The sequence below is a fragment of the Vidua macroura genome, chromosome 1, assembly GCF_024509145.1.
Source record: "Vidua macroura isolate BioBank_ID:100142 chromosome 1, ASM2450914v1, whole genome shotgun sequence".
NCBI classification, from domain to species: Eukaryota; Metazoa; Chordata; class Aves; order Passeriformes; family Viduidae; genus Vidua; species Vidua macroura.
The window spans coordinates 83,876,916-83,899,946 of NC_071571.1; the positions used below are offsets into that span (position 1 = coordinate 83,876,916).

The 23,031-nt window shown below is 37.9% G+C and overlaps 1 protein-coding gene across 1 annotated transcript; it reads left to right on the forward strand.

Moving 5' to 3' along the window:
* Nucleotides 1-192: 192 nt before the first annotated feature.
* Nucleotides 193-20,227, forward strand: NSUN2 (NOP2/Sun RNA methyltransferase 2). Its single transcript, XM_053994819.1, has 19 exons — nucleotides 193-304; nucleotides 386-543; nucleotides 717-821; nucleotides 931-1,036; nucleotides 1,626-1,697; nucleotides 4,219-4,303; nucleotides 5,170-5,362; nucleotides 5,748-5,822; nucleotides 6,914-7,044; nucleotides 10,066-10,139; nucleotides 13,140-13,270; nucleotides 13,848-13,944; nucleotides 15,056-15,231; nucleotides 15,748-15,840; nucleotides 16,226-16,361; nucleotides 17,585-17,665; nucleotides 17,886-18,024; nucleotides 18,962-19,001; nucleotides 19,659-20,227. The coding sequence occupies exons 1-19, from the start codon at nucleotides 230-232 to the stop codon at nucleotides 20,062-20,064; spliced, it is 2,373 nt and encodes a 790-aa protein (XP_053850794.1). The 5' UTR covers nucleotides 193-229; the 3' UTR covers nucleotides 20,065-20,227.
* The last annotated feature ends 2,804 nt before the right edge of the window (nucleotides 20,228-23,031 follow it).

Genomic DNA, 23,031 nt, shown 5'->3' on the forward strand with positions numbered 1-23,031 from the left:
CCTCCGCCCGCCAGTTGTGGGTGGGGCCGGGCCGGGCCGGGCCGGGCCGGGCGCTCGGGAAGTTCCGCCGGGAAGCAGCGCCGGGAGAAGGCGGGTCCGCGCGTGCGCGCCGGGAGCACGCGGCAGCCGCGCGGTTCCCTCCGGCCGGCCGGGAGCGGAGGCGAAGCGGGAGCGGCCGCTCTTCCTCACGGCGGGACGGGTGGCGCGGCTCGGCCGCCGCCTGGCTGCCATGGGCCGCAGGGCGCGGGACCGCCGGCGGCAGCAGCAGCAGCGGCAGGAGCGGGGCGGAGGCGGGGACCAGGCGGTGAGAGCCGGGCCGGGGGAGGTGAAGCGGGGCGGGGAGCGCCGGGACCGCTGGGTTGACGACGGCGGCGCTTTTCTTCAGGGCTGGGCCGGCGGCTACCCCGAGATCGTGAAGGAGAATGAGCTGTTCGAGCGGTACTACCGGGAGCTGGGCATCGTGCCCGCCGGAGAGTGGGACGCGTTCATGGCGGCGCTGCGGGAGCCGCTGCCCGCCACGCTGCGCATCACCGGCTACCGCAGGTACGGGCGGGGGGCTCCCGGACAGCGGCTGCCAGAGCCCTGGCACGGGGGAAGTGTCACGCCCACGGCAGGGGGGTGGAAATACGCGATCCTTAAGGCTCCTTCCGACCCGAACCGTCCTATGATTGTGTGATTTTCCATCCGCTGTCCCTCCGGGGGTCTCTTGCATGCAGCCACGCCAAAGAGATTCTCCACTGCTTGAAGGAAAAGTACTTCCGAGAGCTCCAGGACCTGGAGGTGGATGGCCAAAAAGTCGAGATGCCGCAGTCGCTGAGCTGGTGAGTGATCTAGAGGCGAGACTAGGCATTCTGCGTGTTTCCGGCAACCAGCCTGGCTCATCGGTCTCTTTCTTCTGCCTCTGTTCTTTTCCTGTCTCTTTTCCACCAGGTATCCTGAAGAGTTAGCCTGGCACACTAACTTGAGTAGAAAAATCTTGCGCAAGTCCCCCCAACTGGAAAAGTTTCATCAGTTTCTGGTTAGCGAGACAGAATGTGTAAGTTTTGGATAGATCTTGATTTTTTTCTGGCATATCCTGAGCAATGTTCTATTGAAATATATTGTGAAATATGGAGACTCTACCTTTTCTCTCAGAAGTTGAGTAGCTCAGACAAATGTGGATTTTGTTGGCAGTGATACATCCAATGATTCTGATGCATGACTGCAGCTATAGATACTTGCCTAATTGTATTTTTTTATTGTTGTTGGGGATATTAAAATGTTAAAATAATCAGGTGCTGTTAGAAACAAAATGTTTAAACCTGGTAAAAAGTGCATGCATGGGCATGACGACACTTAAGTGATGGATATTTGTCACTTGATTTGAGCTAGTTTCTCCTCTGTTTTGAGCAGAAACTGCAGAAATAATACAATTGGAGTAAATACACAATTATTAGAAATCACAATTGGTTGAAATACTGTGATTTTTTTTTTGTTAAATTCTAAAGGAATTAATCCTAAGTTTATAGTAGTGTGCTTCTGACTGCTTTCTTATTTTATTACATAGCAAGTTAGAAGCTTTATTGCAGAAGAAATGTATTCTTTCATGGAATAAAAACAAATTTAATTTCTTTTTTCATTTCAAGGGAAACATCAGTCGTCAGGAAGCTGTTAGTATGATCCCACCTCTGCTGCTTAATGTTAGCCCTCATCATAAGGTAAGTCTAGAAAATGATGTTTTTTCCATGAAATTAGCTTAATTGAAATTACAAATCACAAGAGCAGTATCAGGGCTGATACATGGTTCTGTTTCATCTTGATACATTTTATGCTTTCTGCACATCAACAGCAACACTCAGCTAATGTTCAGATCACAAAAGCACTATCAGAGGAAAATCTACTTTTTCAGCTGTGTGCAATATCCTGCAAAAAAACGCTTTGATTTTAAGCCGTTGCATAGTCTTATTTTAAAAGTGTAAACGTGTTTAGCTGCATCTGAGTTATGTATTTTTGCTACAACCTGCTTTTAAAGTAAGGTAGCTGTTTTTAACTTCTCCTCTCCATCACACTCTGAACAGATGTAGTTTTTAAGATGCAGGTGATAATATTCCCTATCTTGTAGATTTCACTCCTCTATGCCTTTTGAAGAAGCTGAAAAATTCTACTCTATAAATAATCTGTTAGATAAATTATTTTGGGTGAGCTGAAACATGCTGTTGTTGGTGGCTAAACACTATAGGGTGCTAACTTTAACTGAAGTGTGTAAGGAATGCCCATGGTCTTTTCTTAGGGCATACCATAGGACTGAGGATATCTGGTAGCAGAGTTTCTGTTCTGACTTTGTGATGTTTTCATTAATGAGCTAGTTGCCTTGCTAACTCAAGCAGCCACGTTGTGTTCTTCTTTCTTAAATTTTCATACTGTATCTTAAAATTTTATGTTTATCAAACTTTTAATATGTGTTTTAAAAGACTAGTTTGTATGCAGTTTTTTTACATTAGCAGTACTTAGCATACATAACTTTTCACCTTTTTTTCTCCTACTTTCACCCAACCCAGTGTATGACAGCTATGTCATATCCTGTTTTATGTGAGGCAAGATCTTCTCATCTCTTTTAAGTGAATAGTAAATTGAAAGTCTCAGTCCTGATGTGTCACAGGTGTATTTTGATTTTTGTCTGGAATTGAACACGTGGTGAATGCATTCATCTTAATGTAAAACACAAATTGTGGGGATATTTTTGCACACACCTTACATTGTATATGATAAGCTAGCAGTATATAGGCTTTACATTGACTGTTTCATTTGGGTGAGTACTGCAGCATTTTCCAGAAATGTGTAAGATTTCATAAATCAGATTAAGAATAAGTTCTTTATCCTCTCTTGTGCCAAAACAGCAAATGTTTAATGATCTAATGATGCCCTGACTTGTCATTTAGGACCTTTCATGGTCCTTAGTGCCTTAGCTTAGGAGATGCTTGTTAGGACCAGAATTGCAGGTTATTTTTGCTTAACCAGCATGTTCTGTATGTCATGTCTAACATGCTGATTCCGTCTTCCACAACGATAAAATTAATGATTGTCAAACGTTCCCATAGCTGTGTTCATTTTTAATCTATTTTTCCATTTAGTTTTCCTCCACCATCAATTTGCTGGACAGTTTTAGCGTGTGTTTAGCCTTGTGTATTCTTCATCATCTTTTGCATTATCTGCAAAAGTAGAAAAAAGTAGCATCACATCTCTTAATTTAAACAGCAGATCTGATACTGTCTTGCAGGTTGTGATTCATGATGCGTTAGCGCTGCTGCACGACAGCAGTTGCCCCACATTCCCTGGAGCTCTCTTTGTGTTTCTCTGGGGTCTGTCTTCTGGTTTAGTCTTGTTTGTGCCGGGGGCTCACATGAGGATCTGAGCAGATCGTTCCCATCCTTTATCCTGTTGCATGATCTCAGCTGATTTTTACTGGAGCCAAAGGTCCAGGAGATAGACATAGGTTTCTGAAAATCTATGCCTAGGCAAGAGGAAAGGCTCTAAGCTTCCTTGCTTAAGAGAACAGTGTGAGATGTCAGTTGTTTTGCTGTGAAAATGACTCTACCAATAACTCTATCACAAGCTAAGTTAGTGATTAATTAGGAGGGAGAAATACACTAGAATTTAGGTGTGGGTGTCTCTGCTGTTATGTTCAGTGGCCTCAGGATAGTTCAAACACTTCCTAAGTGCTTCTTCCAAGATAAAGAAGCAGGACACTCTACTGCCCTGATTTTGCACATTGAAATGTAAATGTGTGGGAAGGGACAACAATTAATTTTTATAAAATCTGTATAAACTGCTGTCTCTGATTAATTTATTAATAGTTTAAAGAAAAGTACTATTTGCTCTTGAATGTAACTTTGTCTTCAATATATGTGTATATATGTAATGTTGCAGATAACTTCATTTGGAATTTTTTGTGAACTGATAAAAGGATCATATCCCCAGATCTGTATTCAGATTCCTCTTTCAGATTTTATTTCAGCTGATGTTTTTGTTCCCTACAAAGTAAAGTCCTTTTTATATTTTCAACCTTTAAAGTAAAGCATACAAGAAACAGAATTGTACTTTGTTCTTTTCAAATTGGTGTTCAGAACAATCACAATTCTGCATATTCAAAAATACCTAATTTAAACAAGAACATAGGAAATTTCTCAAGTGCTGAAAAAGTATAAGAAAATTTTAAAAATTCCTGTCTTATGTTTGTAGATTCTAGATATGTGTGCGGCTCCTGGATCTAAGACTGCACAGCTCATTGAAATGTTGCATGCAGACATGAATGTTCCTTTTCCCAGTAAGTCTGGAAAACTAAAACTTGTGACTTGTAATTTCTGCTTTTTCTTGTAGTAGCTTGTTTCTAATGTCACAGATGAGTAACTGCATTTAACTACATACTGAATTCCCCAAGGGGTTGTTACGAGATTAAAGGTACCCATTTGAAGCTTCATGGGCTTCCTTTGCTTGAAAAACAAAGGAAGTATCTTTTCAGTTCAGATTATAGTACATGTGATTAGAGCTTAATTTCTGTATAGAAATCGGAATATCTGATTAAATCAGAATATCTGATTAATCAGATATTATCTGATGTTATCTGATATTATCAGAATATCTAATAAATCATCTGCTTAGTAGATGGTGGCCCATGAGCCTCTGTGCTTTCATGGTATCCTGCAAACATTGGATTAAGCTGCTTTAGACTTGAAGAAATTGTGATAATTACAGTTTTTGTAAGCTTCAGAATCTTTATTTTTGGTTAGATGCTCACAGAAAATACTTCCCCTTGACACTGTAAAGTTGTAGAGAGTGTGTGTATTCCTTCTGCATTGTGCTGAAAATTTGCTTATGTAGAGATTGTCTTTGGTGACAGTGGGCTTTTTTTCTGTTTTAGAGGTTTTCCTTTGAAAAGTTGAAGGGCCCTTGGCTGTGTCTTAGTGCCACAGGATGGGAGCTAAAACTCTTGAGACTATGACACATCAGTTAACCTTCAATATGCTTGAAGTTATTTTATGCTCAGTAAGGGCTCCCCTATTCATGAGCAGTCTTTTAAGTAAAAATCTCTAGTGAAAGGTTTACAGAACTTTCAGAGACAAGGTAATAAACTATGTAAGATTATTTATTTGTTGAATACTAAAGCATTTTCCCACTATCTTGTGTTCCCAGGCGGTTTTGTAATTGCCAATGATGTCGACAACAAGCGCTGCTATTTGCTGGTTCATCAGGCTAAGAGATTAAATAGTCCATGCATCATGGTGGTAAATCATGATGCCTCCAGCATTCCTAACCTTCAAATAGATGTTGATGGAAAAAAAGAGATCCTCTTCTATGACAGGATTTTATGTGATGTTCCCTGCAGGTACCTTGCATGTAAACTTGAATACATGGATTTTATTGCTTTAAGTGCAGTGCTAAATTTTTTATGTTACTGAATTGTGCATTTTGAGTAGGTTAGTGAGTTAGGATTTATAGTTCAGAATGTCTTCTAAGTGTGGGGATGCAGAATTGAGGTGAATTTTTTTCATTCCAAGTAGTCCTTATATTTGATCAGTTGAAGGGCTTCAAATTTTGACCTTGTGTTTGGGACACTGAAATACAAAGACAATGAGGAAACAAAACAGAAGAATGTAGGAGAACTAATTACAAGGGAGAGGGACTGGTTTTTTTTATGCTGCTTTAAATGACTTTGATATGGAAAGAGTCTTACACACAAATAATACAAATCTGTTTGACCTCTGCTGCAGCGGAGATGGAACCATAAGGAAAAACATTGATGTGTGGAAGAAGTGGACAACACAAAACAGTTTGCAGCTCCATGGGTAAAAATGCTTATTGCACATCTGCACTTCTTTCATTTTTCTCTCCTTTTTCTATAGCTTTAACATCTGCATGCATTCACATGTTAATATATGATCAAGCGGAGACTAGGAGAGTCATTTTTCTCAAATCAAGAGCTTAGTGCTATTGGGAGGAAGTGTAGGGTTTCAGATGTGAGGAGGGAAGCATGTGAATCTAAATTGCTTGTGTTGTTACAAATATCTGTAATGGAAGTATTAATTGAATTGATTTAGACAGGATAGCTAATAAAATGGAACAAACCACTTGGTTAGGATTCTTAGCATTTAAGCAGGTAAAATACTGCTGGAAAATACAGTAAGTTGTAAAATTTATTAGTGACATTTTAAAGTCTTTAGGATTCTAGAGATCATACACAAATTCAGTTATCTGAGATGGATTTATGTAAACTGATGGTGAATGAGTACTTAGCCTAGTGCAGGCACATGGTAAAATGTAGTGATTGAAACAGATTAAAAAGCTCAGAACATTTTACTGTGTATTTTTAACAAGCTGGGGATGCCATTGGTTACTGTGATTCAGCTGACCTGTGACTTCTTGGCAACTCATTCATTATTGCAGGTTTAATTTCAGTTGGAAGTATGCAGGTAGGGTTTAAACTCATGGTCCAGCTCAGTGATGCCTTTCTCAGAAGGCCACTGCTGGTTAAGCTATGTTGTCCATAATATTTGTAATAGAGTACTCCTCATTTTAACTGGATTTCTGAGAAGAGTCATGTTTTTGGGTGTTATTTTTCTACTGTTGAGTACTTCATAATAAAACTGATGAGGCACTAGAAAGAACAAAATAGAGAATGTTCTATTCAAAGTTATACTGCATTAGTGTAACTGTTTGACCTAATTGTTGCTTTAATTTAATAGGTTTCATTGGGAGTGTGTCTGCAGTACAGACTGTGCTAAGCTGACTTAGTTCAACACTGACTATAATTTGTGTACTGCTGACAGCTGTAGAACTCCCCAAGTGCTGGCTTAGTCCATGGAGAGTTGTGTGTCTGCAGTAAAGCTTTTTGTGGGTTCCTGAATGATAGCTGGCTAGATCAAGCGTGTTCTGTTAGATTGCAGTTGAGAATTGCAACCCGTGGTGTTGAACAGCTGGCAGAAGGTGGGAGAATGGTGTATTCCACGTGTTCCTTGAATCCCATCGAAAATGAAGCTGTGATCGCATCTCTGCTGGAAAAGAGTCAAGGTGAGAATGTAAGCTGGAACAGAGTGAGGAACTCTGTCTTTTTATTTTTTTTTCCCTCAGCCCAAAAAGGCTATGTGTATGGTGGTACTAATGATGGGCTTAGTGTGGGTAATGTGCTGCTAATTTGCACAACTGTGGAAATCTTTTGGTACCATAGGATTTCATTAATGTTGCTATGAGCAGTCTTCTTAAATCAGCTGCAGATACAAAACCTGAAGAGTTGTGTTAATGATGCAGAAGACACTTCTACAAATCAGTGGCATTCAGTCTCTGTTATCTGGCTCCCACTAACTGCTTTCACTGGTTGGAATCCACGTCTGACATCTGTAATTCCTTTGGAAAACTCAGTGTGGGACATTGCTGCTGTGCACTATAGGAGTAAAAAGCCTGGAGTGTAGTTAAGCAGCTAAAGTGAAGTAATTGTACACCAGTAGGTGGGAGTCACTGATACCTTTAGCATCCTTTGCCCTACATTTTGACATGCTTGGATTTTTAATGTGTTTAAACTCACAGGGTTATTTTTGCATTTTTGGCTTGCATGTGAAGGCTGAGGTTACAAGAGGTAGAGAAAGTGAGATGAACTGGGAAGCTGCACTGCATCACTTTGTGATAGAAGAGTTCAGTAGCCCATTTAGTAGCTGGTGTATACTGTTTTTTTTCTCAATCAATAACCTGAAATTTGGAAACATCTAATTGGATTTGGCAGGAAAAGTTCCACCGTTTTTTTAAAGTTGAGCCTTTTACAGAGCAGAAACAGCTCTATTGCTCCTGGAGCTGCACTTACTCTGGAATTTGGTAGCCTGTTTTGTGTAATGTTTACTTTGTGCCAGTAGCAAATTATGTGTGAAATTTCATTGTCTTAGAAACAACACTTTAGCTTAAGTGCTTGCAGGTTAATTAGGAATTGACTATGTAATTTCTACTCCCACACTTCTGTGCACTGGGGCAGCTTCATCTTACGGCTTGTGTGCAGTTTTGATCCCTTCAATATAAGAAAGTCATTAAACTATTAGAGAGCATGCACAGGAGGGCAACAGAGATGATAAAGGGTCTACAGGAAAAGCCTGATGATGAGTGGCTGAGATAACTTGTTCTGTTCAGCCTGGAGGAGACTGAGGGGAGACCTCAATGCAGTCTGAAACTTCCTTGTGAAGCGAAGAGGAATGGCAGGTGACCTGTGACAGGACCCATGGGAATGGCCTGAAGTTGTGTCAGGGGAGGTTTAGATTGGATATCAGGCAAAGGTTTTTCACCCAGAGGGTGGTTGGGCACTGGAATAGGCTCCCCAGGGAAGTGGTCATAGCACCAGCCTGACGGAGTTCAAGAAGAGTTTGGACAACGCTCTCAGGCACGTGGTGTGACTCTTGGGGTGTCCTGCAGAGGGCCTGAGTCAGACCCGATGATCTTGGTGGGTCCCTTCCAACTCAGCTTATTCTGTGAAAGGACATTTTTGTTTAGAAGTAGTTTCTTTGGTAATCGTAGACACGTTTCCAGTAAATTACAGTATGCTTGCCTTATTGAAGGCCATAGTAAGCAAGCATTAATTTTAACAATGGGAAGATTGGAAAGCATTAAGAACTAGTTGGGATAGGAACACAAAAGCAGTAGGATGTGGAGGCCAGCAATTGCAGCACCTGTGGGAAATTCAGTACTTTGAAGGAAGGACTGGCTATGATGTTCAGGTCTAGTCTCTGCCCAGTGGAGGTATTTTGAGGCATATTTGGAGGCTGTGATGTGTCCCAGCAAGTGAATGTTATCCTTGAAACTTGAACACAGTGTAGGTTAAGAAGGTAGTAGTAAAGAGGCAGTGCCCTGGTCTGCAAGGGGCACTGCACCTCAAGAATTAGTTCAGGTCAGTCCAGAAGATTTGTTGGTAGTTTCTAGCAGAGTTACCGTGGTGAAGCAAAGGTGTGGAGCAGATGAGAGATTGCTTTCCCTTTAGGCATGAGGGAGTAGGGAGAAGGCCTTTTTGTACCATGTAGCAACTATTGGAAACTGTAGCACTTCTGACAAGACTCCTCAGTGCCTGATAATTCTGATGTAAGTCTTGAGACATCAACTGAAGTCATGCTGTAGGGAGGCAGGAGTGTTCAAAGGATGGATGCAAAACATCAAGTGTAATCACATTTGAGATGTCATTTTTTAATTTTTCTATGAATTCGTGTATCTCCTTTTCATTTATTTAAAAGACTTGCTTAAGTTATCACTGTAAGAGTAAGTAGTTATAAGCATGTAGAGCAGGTTGATAAATTGTGTACAACATGAGGAAAAGCCTACCTGACTGTTAAATAATTTAAGTATTTAGAATCACAGAAAAGCAATGTTAAAAGTTATTCTTTTCTAGGGAGATCATCTATTTAAACAGTAAATGTTTGTATCATTCCTTCTGGACTTTGGGCAGCTTGAAGGTTTTATTCAGTAAATTAAGCTATACCCTGTTGATGTTTCTTGTAGTAATTTGACATATTTTAGGCACATAGTCTTTTGTCGTGTTACTGTTAAACAGTTTGGAATTTTCCTTTCCATTAAAAAAAAACAAATTCTCTTTCCTCTCTCACTGGAATATATTGAGATTGTAAGTTTTTTAAATTAGAATATTGTAGGCATTTCAGAAGGCTTGGTTATACCAAAAGTTATTCCCTGAAAAACACTTAATCAGTGTAGTAAATCCAAATACTGAGTAAATGAGAATAAGAACTTCAATTATTTCATTTCTTAGAACACTAGTGTTTAATGATACAGGTTATAGAGTATTTCTCTGCAGCTGCTGCAAAAATATCTAACCATTATATTTTGAATAATTTATAGTTGCATCTTATGTAGTTATTATTAACAGTTCTTCTCATCTTCTTTGTTAATGTAAGCGGTAGAAGTTGTATAGCATTTTATTTCTTGAAAGTTTTAAAAAGTACTATTCATAAAACAGCTTAAAACTTTAAGGAAAGCTGTTTTTATAAAAGTCAATTGGTGACATAAGTCTTAAATTCTGTTTTCAAAATGTTTATATTCTTGGGATTTCAGGTGCCTTAGAACTTGCTGATGTCTCTTCTGAGTTACCAGGTTTGAAGAGGATGCCAGGAATTACAAAATGGAAGGTACTTAATCTGATATTTTTGTAAAGTTCTTGGTCTGTGGTAGAGTGTTAAATTAGGGAAATTGTGAAGTGTAACATTTCACAACATTCAGTTGAGCTGCATTAATGGCAGTGATTTGATGTTTAGGGGAGAGAGCTAAGCTGAAAGTCTTTGTGAGCATAGGTTCTTTTCTCCTCATCTGCTCTCCCCTTACCTCTAGGTTTCTTTCCTCTGTCTCCTATACTTCCTTGCTACAAGTCCCTATTCCGTTGCATGTATGTGGCCTGTAGATGGCAACATAATTTCATCCTCTTTTGATGTTAGCCATCCATCTCTGTCTTCAGGGTCCGTGAATGTTAGATTCTGCACTTCTTCTGCTGGTCTATTTTATTTCATTTGGAAGTCAAAGCTCTGAAACTGTTTCTGCAAATAAGCTGTAAAGCCTGCAGTGATGTGACTAATCCTAGAATAGTAATAGAATCCTGTATTTTGTTTCAGGCCTTAAATGATTTCAGTTCTGGAAATAAACTAATAGGGAGGGGCAAAAACCCCAAAGCTGCTTCAGGTTCCTGTCAAGAGTATAGTCAAGAGAAATAGAAGGCCATCCTGGTAGTGGGAAAGATACTGATTAAATTTTAGTTATGAGTGTGTGCCTGTGCAATGCCATTGGGTGTTCTGTCTTACCATCTCACTAGTTTCTTGCAATGCCAGGTAGGTTTATGCCTGTGTACAGGCTAATGAATAAGATGCAGGGTATAAAGATTGGTGTATGTTCTGCCACTGGAAATGCAGCTTAGAAACTAGTTGATTTCTTTCTTCTTACAGTTCCTAAAGTTTGCACTGTATACTTGTACCTGAAGAATAAATGTAATGCATAACTGTGGCTCTGTGATCTTAATTTTACTTTTTTTGGTACTCTATAAAGGCATTATATATATATTTATATAATGATCACTAAAGGTATATTCTATTCCCTGTAGCATCTATTTCTCTGTTTGCAGTTGAAATATAAATCTCCCTAACAGGTTTTAAAAACTAGTCTGATAAAATGTGCTGAAAGTTTGCCAGACTTTCTTCAGACCTAATTTGCTGCTACTGTATATTTTCATGCCTCACTGGCTAGCATGTCACTATGGATGTATTTGCTTATTTCAATGCTGTTTTTACTTGGTGTAGTCTTTTGTTCCTTGGTGCAGCATTTGTTTTCTAGGAACTCTGTAACCAATTACATTGAATATTCCTGAACATCAGTTGGCTATAAATCTCTGGAAACAGCAAAAACAGGAATAAGGTTTTGTTCAGGGGACATTTGGGTGCTTGGAAATAGCATTCAGTACTCCCTCCTTAAGCCAGATGATGAGTGAATTTCAGAGAATTATTTTGGGCTTGAAGAAGACACCTTTTTAACTCCAGATTTGGTCATCTGTTCCTGCAACACTTTTACTCTTCCTTCTGCTCTAACAGGTGGTCAGTAAAATGTGCAATAGTGATGAGTTCAGAGTGTTCTTTGGTGCTTTGTTGTTCTAACAGTCACACCAACTTACCAGTTAGGCTGGTAAACCAAAACTGAACGGCACAGGACTGCTAGGCAGTTTTTCTAGTAAAACCAAAATACTTTTCTTTTTTTTTAGACTTTGGTTATTTATCCACTCCTATTGTTGATTTTTTTCAAGCTTGAGTTGTGACTTCCAAAGAAGAGTAGAAGTACAGTCTGTCTCGTCTCAATCTATGAGCACTATGAAATGTAGCATAATTTGACTTGAAATACTAATTCTGTAAGTACAGTAATTTCTATTTCAGGAAACGTAGAAAGGCACAAGGTGTGATCTGATCAGTGTCTGAGAAGTGCCAGACTTCATGATGCTGAAATCTGCATTCCAAAGTTTTCAGTGAAACTGTAGTCTAGATAAATGTTCATTTCAGTTTCCACTAGAACACTTGCCTAAACTTTCAAGACGATCACAGTGAGATGCATGAAACCACTTCACCATACTTGCCAGTCCTGAAGTCACCATCACTGCAACTGCCTTACTTTGATGCAAAAAAAACCAAAAATGGGCCTTCATTTCAGTGATTAATTTTATGCATTTGCCCTGTGCATCCCCATTTAGGACCTTTCTTAGAGCTTTAGCATCCAGTACAAAACCAGGCATCTAGAGTTCTGAAGACAAATTTTCCCTGGCTTATTTTTTCACTTTGGTATCCTTGCTTGAAGAGCATTTAGAATGCCTTCCTATAAGAGTTGTGGCTCTAACCTTCTGCTTGTATCTTAAGAGTCCATCAAAAGCTTTGACCCTTAGCCAGACTGAGGTGATGTTACGTCTACACAGTGTCTTAGAGCAGATCTGTAGGTAATTTCTGAGTTCTAAGTAAAGGTACAGATGCTAGAAAATTCATGGGGACGTTTCTTCAGCAACTCTTCACAAACACATCTCTGTCAGTGACTCGTATATGCCTGTGTCATGCAGCTTTCTGCCTACCAAGCTGTTGTGTTGCACTCTTACATATTTCTTATGTAATGAAATTGGGATTCTTCAGTTTTGATCTTTACTAGACTGCAGTAGCTCTTTTCCCTTGTATACTGCTTGGAAGCTGCCTATAATACAATGTTTCACAGCCAGTCTCATGGGAAAAAAAGAAGTAGTGTATCTTAAATCTGATGGTTTACTGATCTTATGTGTTTCACCACTGTCCTTCCACTGGATTTTGGTGGTTCACATGTTTTTAGCAGGTTAACAGAGATTTTTGTAGTTGATTCAGCACCAGTCTGCACTTTGACTGTATGCTTTTCTTTTGAAGCATATGAAGTGGAGCAAAGAGCTGCAGCTGGCAAGAATCTCCTACTCTGAAGCATACAAATACAATGCACAAAGAAACAATACACTTTAAAGAACTTAATTTTCTATACCAGAAAATTACTTCTTTATTTGGTGTCTGAACCTTGGTTTGCAAGTATTTTAATTAAAACTTCTAAAATGGTGACCTATATTCTTCATTGAATTTATATTTACCCCTTTGAAGGTGATGCTGAAAGATGGACAGTGGTTTGAGGACTGGAAAGATGTGCCTTCAAATAGACAAACACAAATACGTCCTACTATGTTTCCAGTGAAAGATGAAGAGAAGATAAAGGCAATGAATCTGGAGCGCTGGTAAGTTTTCCCAGAATAGATCTTATGAAGATTTGATGTAACATGTATGGTTGTGGGCAATTTATAATTTGGTCAGATTAGGACCAAATAGGTCCTAATGTGTAGGTCTGAGTATATTTTGATTGCTTCATATGTAATGGCAGTGCATAATATTTTAACTCGAGTAAATCAGGAGAAATTACTGTAAGTTGCATAAGAGGAGTAAGTGCTCACTTGAAAAGGTCAAATTCTTTGCATACAATAGAGATAAACAGTCAAAATTACTGAAAATGTAAAACTTTAGCATATTGACAGTGTGACTTACTTGCTTTTAAAGACTTTCCACAGCTGTTCTAAAAGTATTGTTTAGATATGAGTCATTCAAGCTCAAATGTGAACGGTGAATGAATGTGTTGCGTTGATGGAAGTAATTTTGCCAGAATGCTCTGTTTAGATCCTGTTTGATAAATTAAATCTACACAATCCTACTAGGAATACTTACCTTATCCTGAAAGTAAAACATGTGGGCCTTCTGGTATTTTGTGATTCTGAATGCAGTTATGAATATGCTGCAACATCTTTTTTCTTTTCTCTCTAGTCTTAGGATATTGCCACACCACCAGAACACAGGTGGCTTCTTTGTGGCTGTCTTAATAAAAAAGTCTCCAATGCCATGGAATAAACGTCAGCCTAAGGTAACTTCCTTTAAATTATCTAAAATGTAAATTACTAATGATGTTTCAGGATTTTTTTTTTAAGTTTGCACATAATCGAAGATATACTATAACTGTTGTGTATCTGCCCTTCAGTTACAGTTCAGTGCGTCAATTAAAACTAAATTCCTAAATCCACGAAGTACTTAAAAAAAGACCTATGAAAACTTTTATAATAGGAAAAAAAAGAAGAAAGGGGATTTGAAATGGTAGTAAAACAAGCTAAATCTTGACCCTAAAATTAAGGCCTTGGAAGAATTACAGAAGCAGATTATATCAGATAGCTAAAGCTGTCACTTCCTTCAGCTGTGTGTGGTCCTCTGCTAAAAAGCTTTTTTCTGCTGTGTTGTAAGCTAATTCTGATGTCAGTTTATCTCACTCTGTGGCTGGTTGCTCAGAAGTGATTCACTAACAGATTAGCAGATCAGCAGGATGGGGAATGGATGTAAAACTGTTTGGAGCAGCAGCTTCAGCCATCTGACTTTAATCCATTTGTTGTCAATTGTCTTTAAAATCCTGTCAACAGGGTTTTAAGTTGATGGAATTTATTTAATCTCTTAGATTGTCATGTCTGTGAGAAGAACTTTTCGTGTGAATCCCTTTAAGGTGTTTATTCGATTTGCTTCAATAGAACAACTTACGAGTAAAATATATGTGGCAATAGGGAAGAAGCATTTATTCAGAAGTAAGCACCCTCCAGATACTTTATACTGGTCTAAGTTAAAACATTGTAGCACTCTTACAGAAGGTGTGCAGCAGCAGGATGCACGTGTCACTTTGAGTGTTAGGAGGAAAACAGCAGATCCCATTTTAAAATAACCTTCTCTGAGTGCTTGAACATGATTTTGTAGATGATACAAAAATAGCTTTCTTGGACAGTTGGTATGAAACTGTCCAGATCAGTAGTGGAGGTAAATGCAATTTATAGTGGTATCTTGATCTAGTAATCAGGTTAACTCCCTGAATGGATCTGTGTAAGCACTTGCATACAAATTGACAAGAATTAAGCACATACAAAGAGAGAACATAGGTGCCTTCTGTTACAAGTTGGATGCTACTTTTGCTTTTTTGAAAATACTGTAATTTGAAATAGGTTCATCAGAAATTGCCACAAAGAACAGAAGATACTGAAGTGACAGCAGCTAATTCAGGTAATGGTTCTGACTGTATTATTGAAGAACCAACACTTGCTGAAAATGAAGAGTCTAAGAAAATGCAAGAATTGCAGAATTTGGACACTGAGCAGAGTAAAAAGGAAGGAGTGTGTGGGTAAGGACCACTTATAAATATTTGTCCTGTGACAGCTCCACAATTGCTGAGTATTCTGTAGTTCTTTTGTAATTTAGAAATCAATCAAGAAAAATTAATGAATTCATTCAGTTGTCTTGCATTTCCATGTTTTCTGTCTTGTCTGTGTTTATTCAGCAAGTTGAGAAAATAACCAGTTTTCTTATTAGCATTTGTTAAGTCTATTAAAACTTAATTCTCTGTTAAGGGAAAAAATACTTTCAGAAGTTGGAAGATCTGTACTGCCTTCACAATCATTCCATCAGATATCTCTGTTTACTCATTTTTGTGAACTCTGTTTCCAAGCACTGCTTCACATCCGTATTTTAACAAGTTAAATTGTGTGTAGTGTTAGTGAAGCACAAGAAAATGCCAATATTCTCTTTGGCATACTGTTTTTACAATAAGCCAAGTGTTGACTAAATGAACTGAATATACTGATTTTAAAGCAAGTGAAATTTTAGTGAAATTGACAATGCAATTTTATTTCCTTTCTAGACCGCCACCATCTAAAAAAATGAAGTTGTTTGGTTTTAAAGAAGACCCCTTTGTGTTTCTCCCTGAAGATGATCCATTGTTCCTTCCTATCCAGTAAGAAAAAAAGATCTGTCTGTTTTGGCAGTAGGATTCCTATTAGTTCAGGGATGTTAGTAGTTCAAGTTCTGTTCATTACAAAGGATGGGTCTCGTTGGTCTTGCATAACAGCTTTTGCCTGACTTTGCACCAGGGCCCCCTCTCCTCAACACTTAAATGAAAATAGCTAACTAGAGTTTGCACTGGAAATTTTCCAGTGTGTCTCAGTGTCTATAACAGCTTGTCTTTTGTGATGTCATGCAGCTTAGAAAGTCTAATCTTTGTGTTCTGAAGCCAAAGTGCTAAGTGTTTGCAGAGATAGCTGGAGGAAATGGGCTAAACCATGCATTTTGAGTATGTGATTTTATTGCTCAGTTAATCAAAACAAGTATTATGGCCACAGGAAGTTTTATGCATTGGACCCATCATTTCCCAAGATGAATTTACTGACTCGAACTCAAGAAGGAAAAAAGAGGCAGCTGTACATGGTTTCTAAGGAGCTAAGGAATGTGCTTCTGAACAATAGTGAGAAGATGAAGGTATGGTTCATAAGCATCAGTGTATATCTCCTTGGACTTGCCAAGTGTACTGTTTACACAGAGGATTAGCCCTCTGACAGGCTATATATATTTTTTTTTAAGTCTGGATTAATGTTTTCCTCTCTGTCCCTCCCGTGTTAGAGATGAAAAGTTGACTCTGAGAGGTAAATAACAGTCTCTGAGATGAAAATCGGTATGTTTTTGGTGGATGAAAGAGAACTTAAAAGTAGAGAGAGGAAATCTATAACTTGTGTGTGTGCGCCAGCATTTTTATGTAGTCTTCAGGTAACTTTACAAGTTTACATTGATGATGTTGTATTTATCAGCCCCTTAATTATATAAGTATTAAGAGCTTTGAAAGCCAACCAAAAAGATAAGTTCAGCTGAATTATTTACTGGCTGTGTTACATAGGAACATTGTTTCAAAGTAATTTTAACAGTTAAACATTTTGAAAGTTCATTAAGCTGACTGATAATGGGATAATAAGTAGTTTTTTTGAATTAGAGGGAAATTTTTTTTATGATTTCCTGTGGAAAAGGTCTTGCAAATGCTAAAGATTTGTCTCAAAAGTAATTGTGTAATTTAGGTTGGAATGAGGTCATGTAGTCCAGCTTCCTTCCTACATCAAACAGAGCTAACTTCAAAGCTATATCAGATACATTCTGGGGCCTCATCCAGTCAAATCTTGAAAATTTTTGAGGAAATTCAATACATCTTTGCAACAGATCTTTGAAATGGATAAACAATTATTCTTTTATCCTCTATGCAGGAAATGGCTATATAATTGACAAAATTTTAAGAAACTGGTGCATTATATTAGGCAGTGAGGCTTTGAGTGCCATAAAGGATAGATAGTGTCCAAATAGTATTCACTTGTACATTTTTAAAATCCTGTCCTTGACTGACTTTCCCAGAATCACACAGAGAATTCTTACTCAAACTAAAATTAAAATTAGATATTAGTAGTTTGTTGCCCTCTTTTTAAAACTGCAACTTCCTCACACTGTTCAGTTTTCAATATGCAAAGGAGTAAAAGACATTTTGTGTTGAGGGAGTGACACGTTTTTATAGCAGGAGTTCCTTTTTCCCTTGAATGAATTTTCACATTAATTCAGTATTCAGTGCAAATGAACTTTTAGTTGAAGAATTGAGGAGAAAAAAGTTGAGGGGTAATTTAGAATTTATGCTCCCTACTGATGTTTATTGGCTTTGCTGTTTGCAGGTTATCAACACAGGGATAAAAGTCTGGTCTCGCAATAGTGATGGTGAACAGTTTGGATGTGCATTCAGATTAGCACAAGAGGTAATTGCATAGTACTGTGATCTCAAAGGAAATAATTTGGTTTCCTCAAGAGCCTATAAGACAGCTGGCATTAACTTTGTCAGATGAATGGTAATTTACATTTTCAGTATGGTTTAAATTTTTTTTTCTGGTATTAGGTAAAGTGCATACTGCTTTTAACATTTTTCCTTCAGAAATCAGTTGTTAAATTTTGAAATCATTGTCTTTATTTATTAAACAGGGCATTTATACTCTGTATCCATTCATTCATGCAAGGATTATAAATGTCTGCATAGAAGATGTCAAAATTCTCCTAACCCAGGAAAATCCATTCTTAAGTAAATTTAGCAGTGAAACACAGAAGAAAGTCAAAGATCTGGGTAAGCCTACTAATTTTGCTGTCACAAAATTATTTTTCTACTTTGCACAGAAGGCTATGTTATCCTGTAACATTAACTGTGTTTGCTAAAAATTTTTACTAAATTTATCTTAAATATACTTGTTAGGTAAAAGTAAGCATTACTGAAAGCCACTTGCTGCTAGAAATTGTAGTCATTTCTGATTGCAGCCTCTAAGGTTTTTGAGCTTTAGAGAACAGAAGAGTTGCCAAACTTATGACTTCTGCAAAGTAGTGCGAGGCAGCATTTTAAATATCTGATGAACAAAGATTTTATATGCGCTTCTGGTTTTTCTGCCTGTTAATGCTCCAGTTGAAGCTGTTTGTTATCTGCAATTGCTTGTCATGACCTTATGTATCAAATATAGTTACTCAGATTTTATTTTCTTAAATATGGGGAACAATGTCTACTCATATTAAACTTTTCATTTCCTCTACACTGGATGCTTCAAGATATGAAAATTGCTTTTCAGCCTTTTGCTATTGTTTTATTTCCAATTCATTGGTCATCCTTGGACTTCCGTGTCTGATGAGACAAAATGGGAAGAAAAAATGTTCTGAAGTTTGGTCTGGCATACTCTTACATTCATTTTAATTAAGTTAAAGTTTCTTGCTAGATTCACTGAGTGAGTTAATCCACTGTGTGGATTTTGTATTTTAATTTGTTTATTTGGGATCTTGGAGGAGCCAATGTTGGCAATCGCATCTGTGATTATATAAATACTTCGGCTTGAAAAAAAAAAAAGGGAATAAAATCTGCTATTGTCTATAGTTCAGTGTACTGATGTGGATAACTGCTAACCATGTCATGGTCTGTGTTTGTCTAAAAACTTGTTTTATTGAACATTTTCAGATTACAATCATTGTATCATTGTACCAAGTAACACATCTGTTTTGTTTTTGTTCCCCCTTCCCTGTAGCGATGGGAAGTATAGTTCTGAAGTATGACCCAGACCCTGAGTAAGTAGATGTGTTGCTTTCCATTTATGCACTTCTAAGACCTGGACAAGAATTTCTTTTCACTCGGCAAAAACAGAAGTAGAGGCATAGAGCTGCAGTGAGGGAAACAGTAAAGTCATATAGGATACAGAGAGTAAGACAGGGAAAGAAGCTGTCTTGTCTGTGAATTCTTAAAACAAGTATAGAATTTAACTTCATAAAGGAGAGCTGGTAGTTGTGCCAGGGATCAGCAGATCACTGCATGTGATTTATTTGTTTGTTTCCCTGTAAAGTCCAACATTTGGAATGGGAAAAAGTTACTTTTTATTGTTCCTTTTTGTAGACAAAGTAACTTCTGTGGACAAAACTCTTGAGAGTTTTCTTAATGTAAACTTTCGTTTTGCTGTTCCTTATATTAGTTTTGAAACCAGAGCCAAAAAATTATTTTGCTTGTTGCAGAAACTTAATAGCATTGTTTCTGGGTTTTTGGCTTGCTTCCTTGCTTGTAGACAAGCAGGTGCCTGTGTAGGTGTTGAAGTTAAGAACAATGTACTTTCATCTTCTATGAATAGTTACAAAATGCATTCAGTGTTAGAACTGGATTGGTGTATGGCTATAAAATGAAGTTTTGAAGATGAACTTTCTCATAATTGACTGAACTTAACTGCTTGTTTGCAGAAAACCTCATGATCTTCAGTGTCCAATAGTGCTGTGTGGTTGGCAAGGGAAGACATCACTGCGTGCCTTTGTGCCCAAGAATGAGAGACTTCATTACCTGAGGATGATGGGAGTTGAAGTGTTTAAAGCAAAGAGGAAAGAAGAGGAATTGGAAAACAAAACTGAGGAAGAAGTTCAACACAGACTGGTGCAAACAGAGGAAAGAATGGATGTGGAAGATAAAGAACATGATTTAGTAACAAAAATGGAAGCAGAAATAGGTGAAGAGTCTTCCCAGAGTCCTGTCAAAAGCAGTGCTATGGAAATAGAAAATAAAATTGAGGATTTAGATCAATCTAGTAAAAATGCCAACACTCATGTAAGCCAGGAAGGCAAAGACACGGATGTGAGTAATGTGAAAGATTAAGTTTCTTTCTGTATTGCTTGGCAGCTTCCATGAGGCTCACATCCAGACTTTTGCTTTTAGCATGAAACTGTATTTTAAAATTTGGTCAGAATGGAATGTTCTTCTTTTAAAGTTTCACCTATTTTATATTTTAAATGAAAGCTATAAAGAGATTTCCCTTCAAGTGTGTCTTCTTTTCACCATTTTAAACTCCTTTTTATTGGTGGGTTTGTGTGTCTGTTGCTGGCAACAGACCAGGCACCAGTAAAATCTCAAGTCTGTATTTTTAATGGGGCAGTGGTATGCACAAGTGCACTGCATGTGTGTAACTGGTCAAAAACTCCTTCAGAAGAAAAACCTGGGGTTCCATTTTAAGCCTATAGATTCCAAAACCATTTTTTTCTCCTATGATTCCTAATTCTCCTAATTCCCCACCTACCACCTGATCTGGTTACTGTTGATAACTGCAGTTTCTTTAAAGGGTAAGAGAATCAGTGTGAGTATCCATACAAGTGCACATACATATCTGACTGACAACCTGGTGAATGGTTATTCAGAAGAAAACCATGTCCAGCATCCTGGGGAAAAAAAAGCAGAATGCACTTTATCAGAGACTGATGTAATTAGGTTCTTCTTAAAAGTAATTAATTGCTTGACAGACCCAGCTGGTAAATATTGTTAGATTGATCTTCAGGTGTGCTGAGTGTGCCTCAGACTTCTGTCTTGAAATGTGCCTGGGAAGAGTGTGACCATTACTCAAATCTGCTGTGGTTATCTGTTCCTCTGTCAGTTCTTCAAGTGGGAGTCATCTCTAATTTTTATAAGGTAACTTGTTTATAGCTGAAATAATAGTTTAAAAGAAAAAGCATGTTGGTACATATGTTGTTATATAGTAGATGTTTAAAAGGTTATTTAGGTCTAGAAGGGTAATTTATTTCATCTGACTTTAAAAAAGTTGCTACCTCAGAGACTTGGAATATAAATTCTATGCTTTGTGGCTTAGTTTCAGCAGTACTCTTACTTCTGTCAAGTTGGTCTGAAAGTGACCAGCAGTACAAGGTACTGTCCTCCTCTAGGACCATAGTGATGCAAATATTTGTTATCAGATATTGCAAATATTTGTTGTCAAGTGGAATTTTACCATGTGTATTTTTATTGATGAAGTCTTATGTGGCTTGGATCCATTTGCTATACCTTGCTACAACAGACTTTTTGATGTCTGCCCTTGAACTACTTCATCAAAGGGAGAATTCTTGAGGGACAGACATAAGAGTGAAATAATGCCATGTCCTCTGATGAGATATTAGTCTCTTGCAGTGAGGAACCATTGACAGGACTCATTTTCCTCTTGGGAGTCCATAAAATAGGTTAATAAAAAATCAGTTCTTGCCCTTGTATTTTGTAAGGTTTGAGTTTGTTCTTTGACTAGAGAGCTGTGATGGGACAGCTTCTGTTCTGGCAGCTCCTTAGGCTGAAGAACAGCACAGCAGAATTTTCTTTTGAGCAGAGATGTGTGCAAAGTATATTTTTTTAATTCTTAAAGTATATGAGGAAAAATATTTTGCAACTTGAAACTTCAAGCATGTTTTCATATCTTTGCATTTATTCTGGCATTTTGGACGGACATTTGAAATTGAGGAAGGGTGGAAAGACCTGTGTCACAAGTCATCATGGTAGTCTGCAGTACTCAGCCCTGAGGATGATTTGAATCCATCTAATCTTTATGTTCTGATGATCTCCATAAATTATAAAACGGTCAAGTGTTGAAACCTATGTGAAGAAACGAAAATTTGTTTTGAATTATGCCTGCTATTACTGTATCTACTGATGTTCCTTAGCAGCAGCTTCAGCTTCTTTTCAGACAATGGTTCTAAGCATACAAGTTTGAGAGGTTAAGCTGAAAAGAATACTTGTTGATATAGACAATCCAGCAGAAAGCAAACTATAGAAAACAAAATGTCCTGGTTAGTTTTTTTTGACTAAGCTTATGACAGGCAGACTAAAATGAGAGTAGGAAGCTTTTATCTGGGAGCTAAAGAAAAGTAGGTTCTTGTATCATAAACTGACTGAAATTGGGTATAGCTTAGACTTGTAATAGAATAAGAGCCCATAATTTTAAATGGTCTCAGTAGTCCCATTTTCCTGTGTTATCTATATTTTTTTTTGTTTTTTGCTTTGCCCTTGGCTTTTTGGAGGTGTATTTTTTTGCTGTCAAGTGCAAGTGGGAGAAAACTAAGAAACTAGGGGTCTTATTTTCTTGTGCTGTTCAGCAGTTTCTATATCTCCAAGCAAATCCAGAGATTGCAGATTTATTGTATTTTTTTTTTTAATACTGAGTGTTTCCTTACATCAATTGCTCTGTCCCAGTTGATCTTGCCTTGATAGCCAGAAAGGAAGATCCACAAAATTGTGTAGGTAGTGGCTGAAAGTACTGTGTCCCAGTTTCCTAGGCTGGGAGCCCCATGAAATAGGTGTGTTCTGTTTGTCCTGGTGGTTGCTGCAAATAATTTGAAAGGGAAGACAAAAGAAAAGTGATAAGCAATCATATTAAGCTTGAACACAAATTATGCAGTCTGTCCTCATAAGTAGTCCGTATTAAATTTTGCAAGATTTCTCTAGTTGGCATTGCTGGTTTTTAGAAACACAGGACTGTAGACATTTGCACTGATGGCAGTAGGTTTTATATGTGATAGAGGGGAAAACAAAAAAAATCATGCATCTAAATGAATAGTCTGATGATGTGCTGCTCAGAGAAGTCCTCAGTAATAACTGCTGGATCGTTAAGAAAATCTGCTGACTGAAAAGCCTAGAAAGCTAAGGAGAGAACAAAGGGAACTCACCACATGGGGTGCTTTTCTTCACCATTTACCTTATGCTTGTAATTTGTTACTTTCGGACATTTTTTAGAATTTTCTTACTTCAGTTTGCCGAAAAAATAATATACTGTAGTCTAGTGCCACTGAGGTGATTTATTCTTTTTCCTTAAAG

Bases quoted from the DNA above. Each gene is read 5' to 3' on its own strand.
- NSUN2 (XM_053994819.1), top strand. From the start codon at position 230: ATGGGCCGCAGGGCGCGGGACCGCCGGCGGCAGCAGCAGCAGCGGCAG. The intron at 1,698-4,218 runs GTAAGTCTAGAA...TTATGTTTGTAG, and splicing joins ATGTTAGCCCTCATCATAAG to ATTCTAGATATGTGTGCGGC. The intron at 15,841-16,225 runs GTAAGAAAAAAA...TTATGGCCACAG, and splicing joins CCATTGTTCCTTCCTATCCA to GAAGTTTTATGCATTGGACC.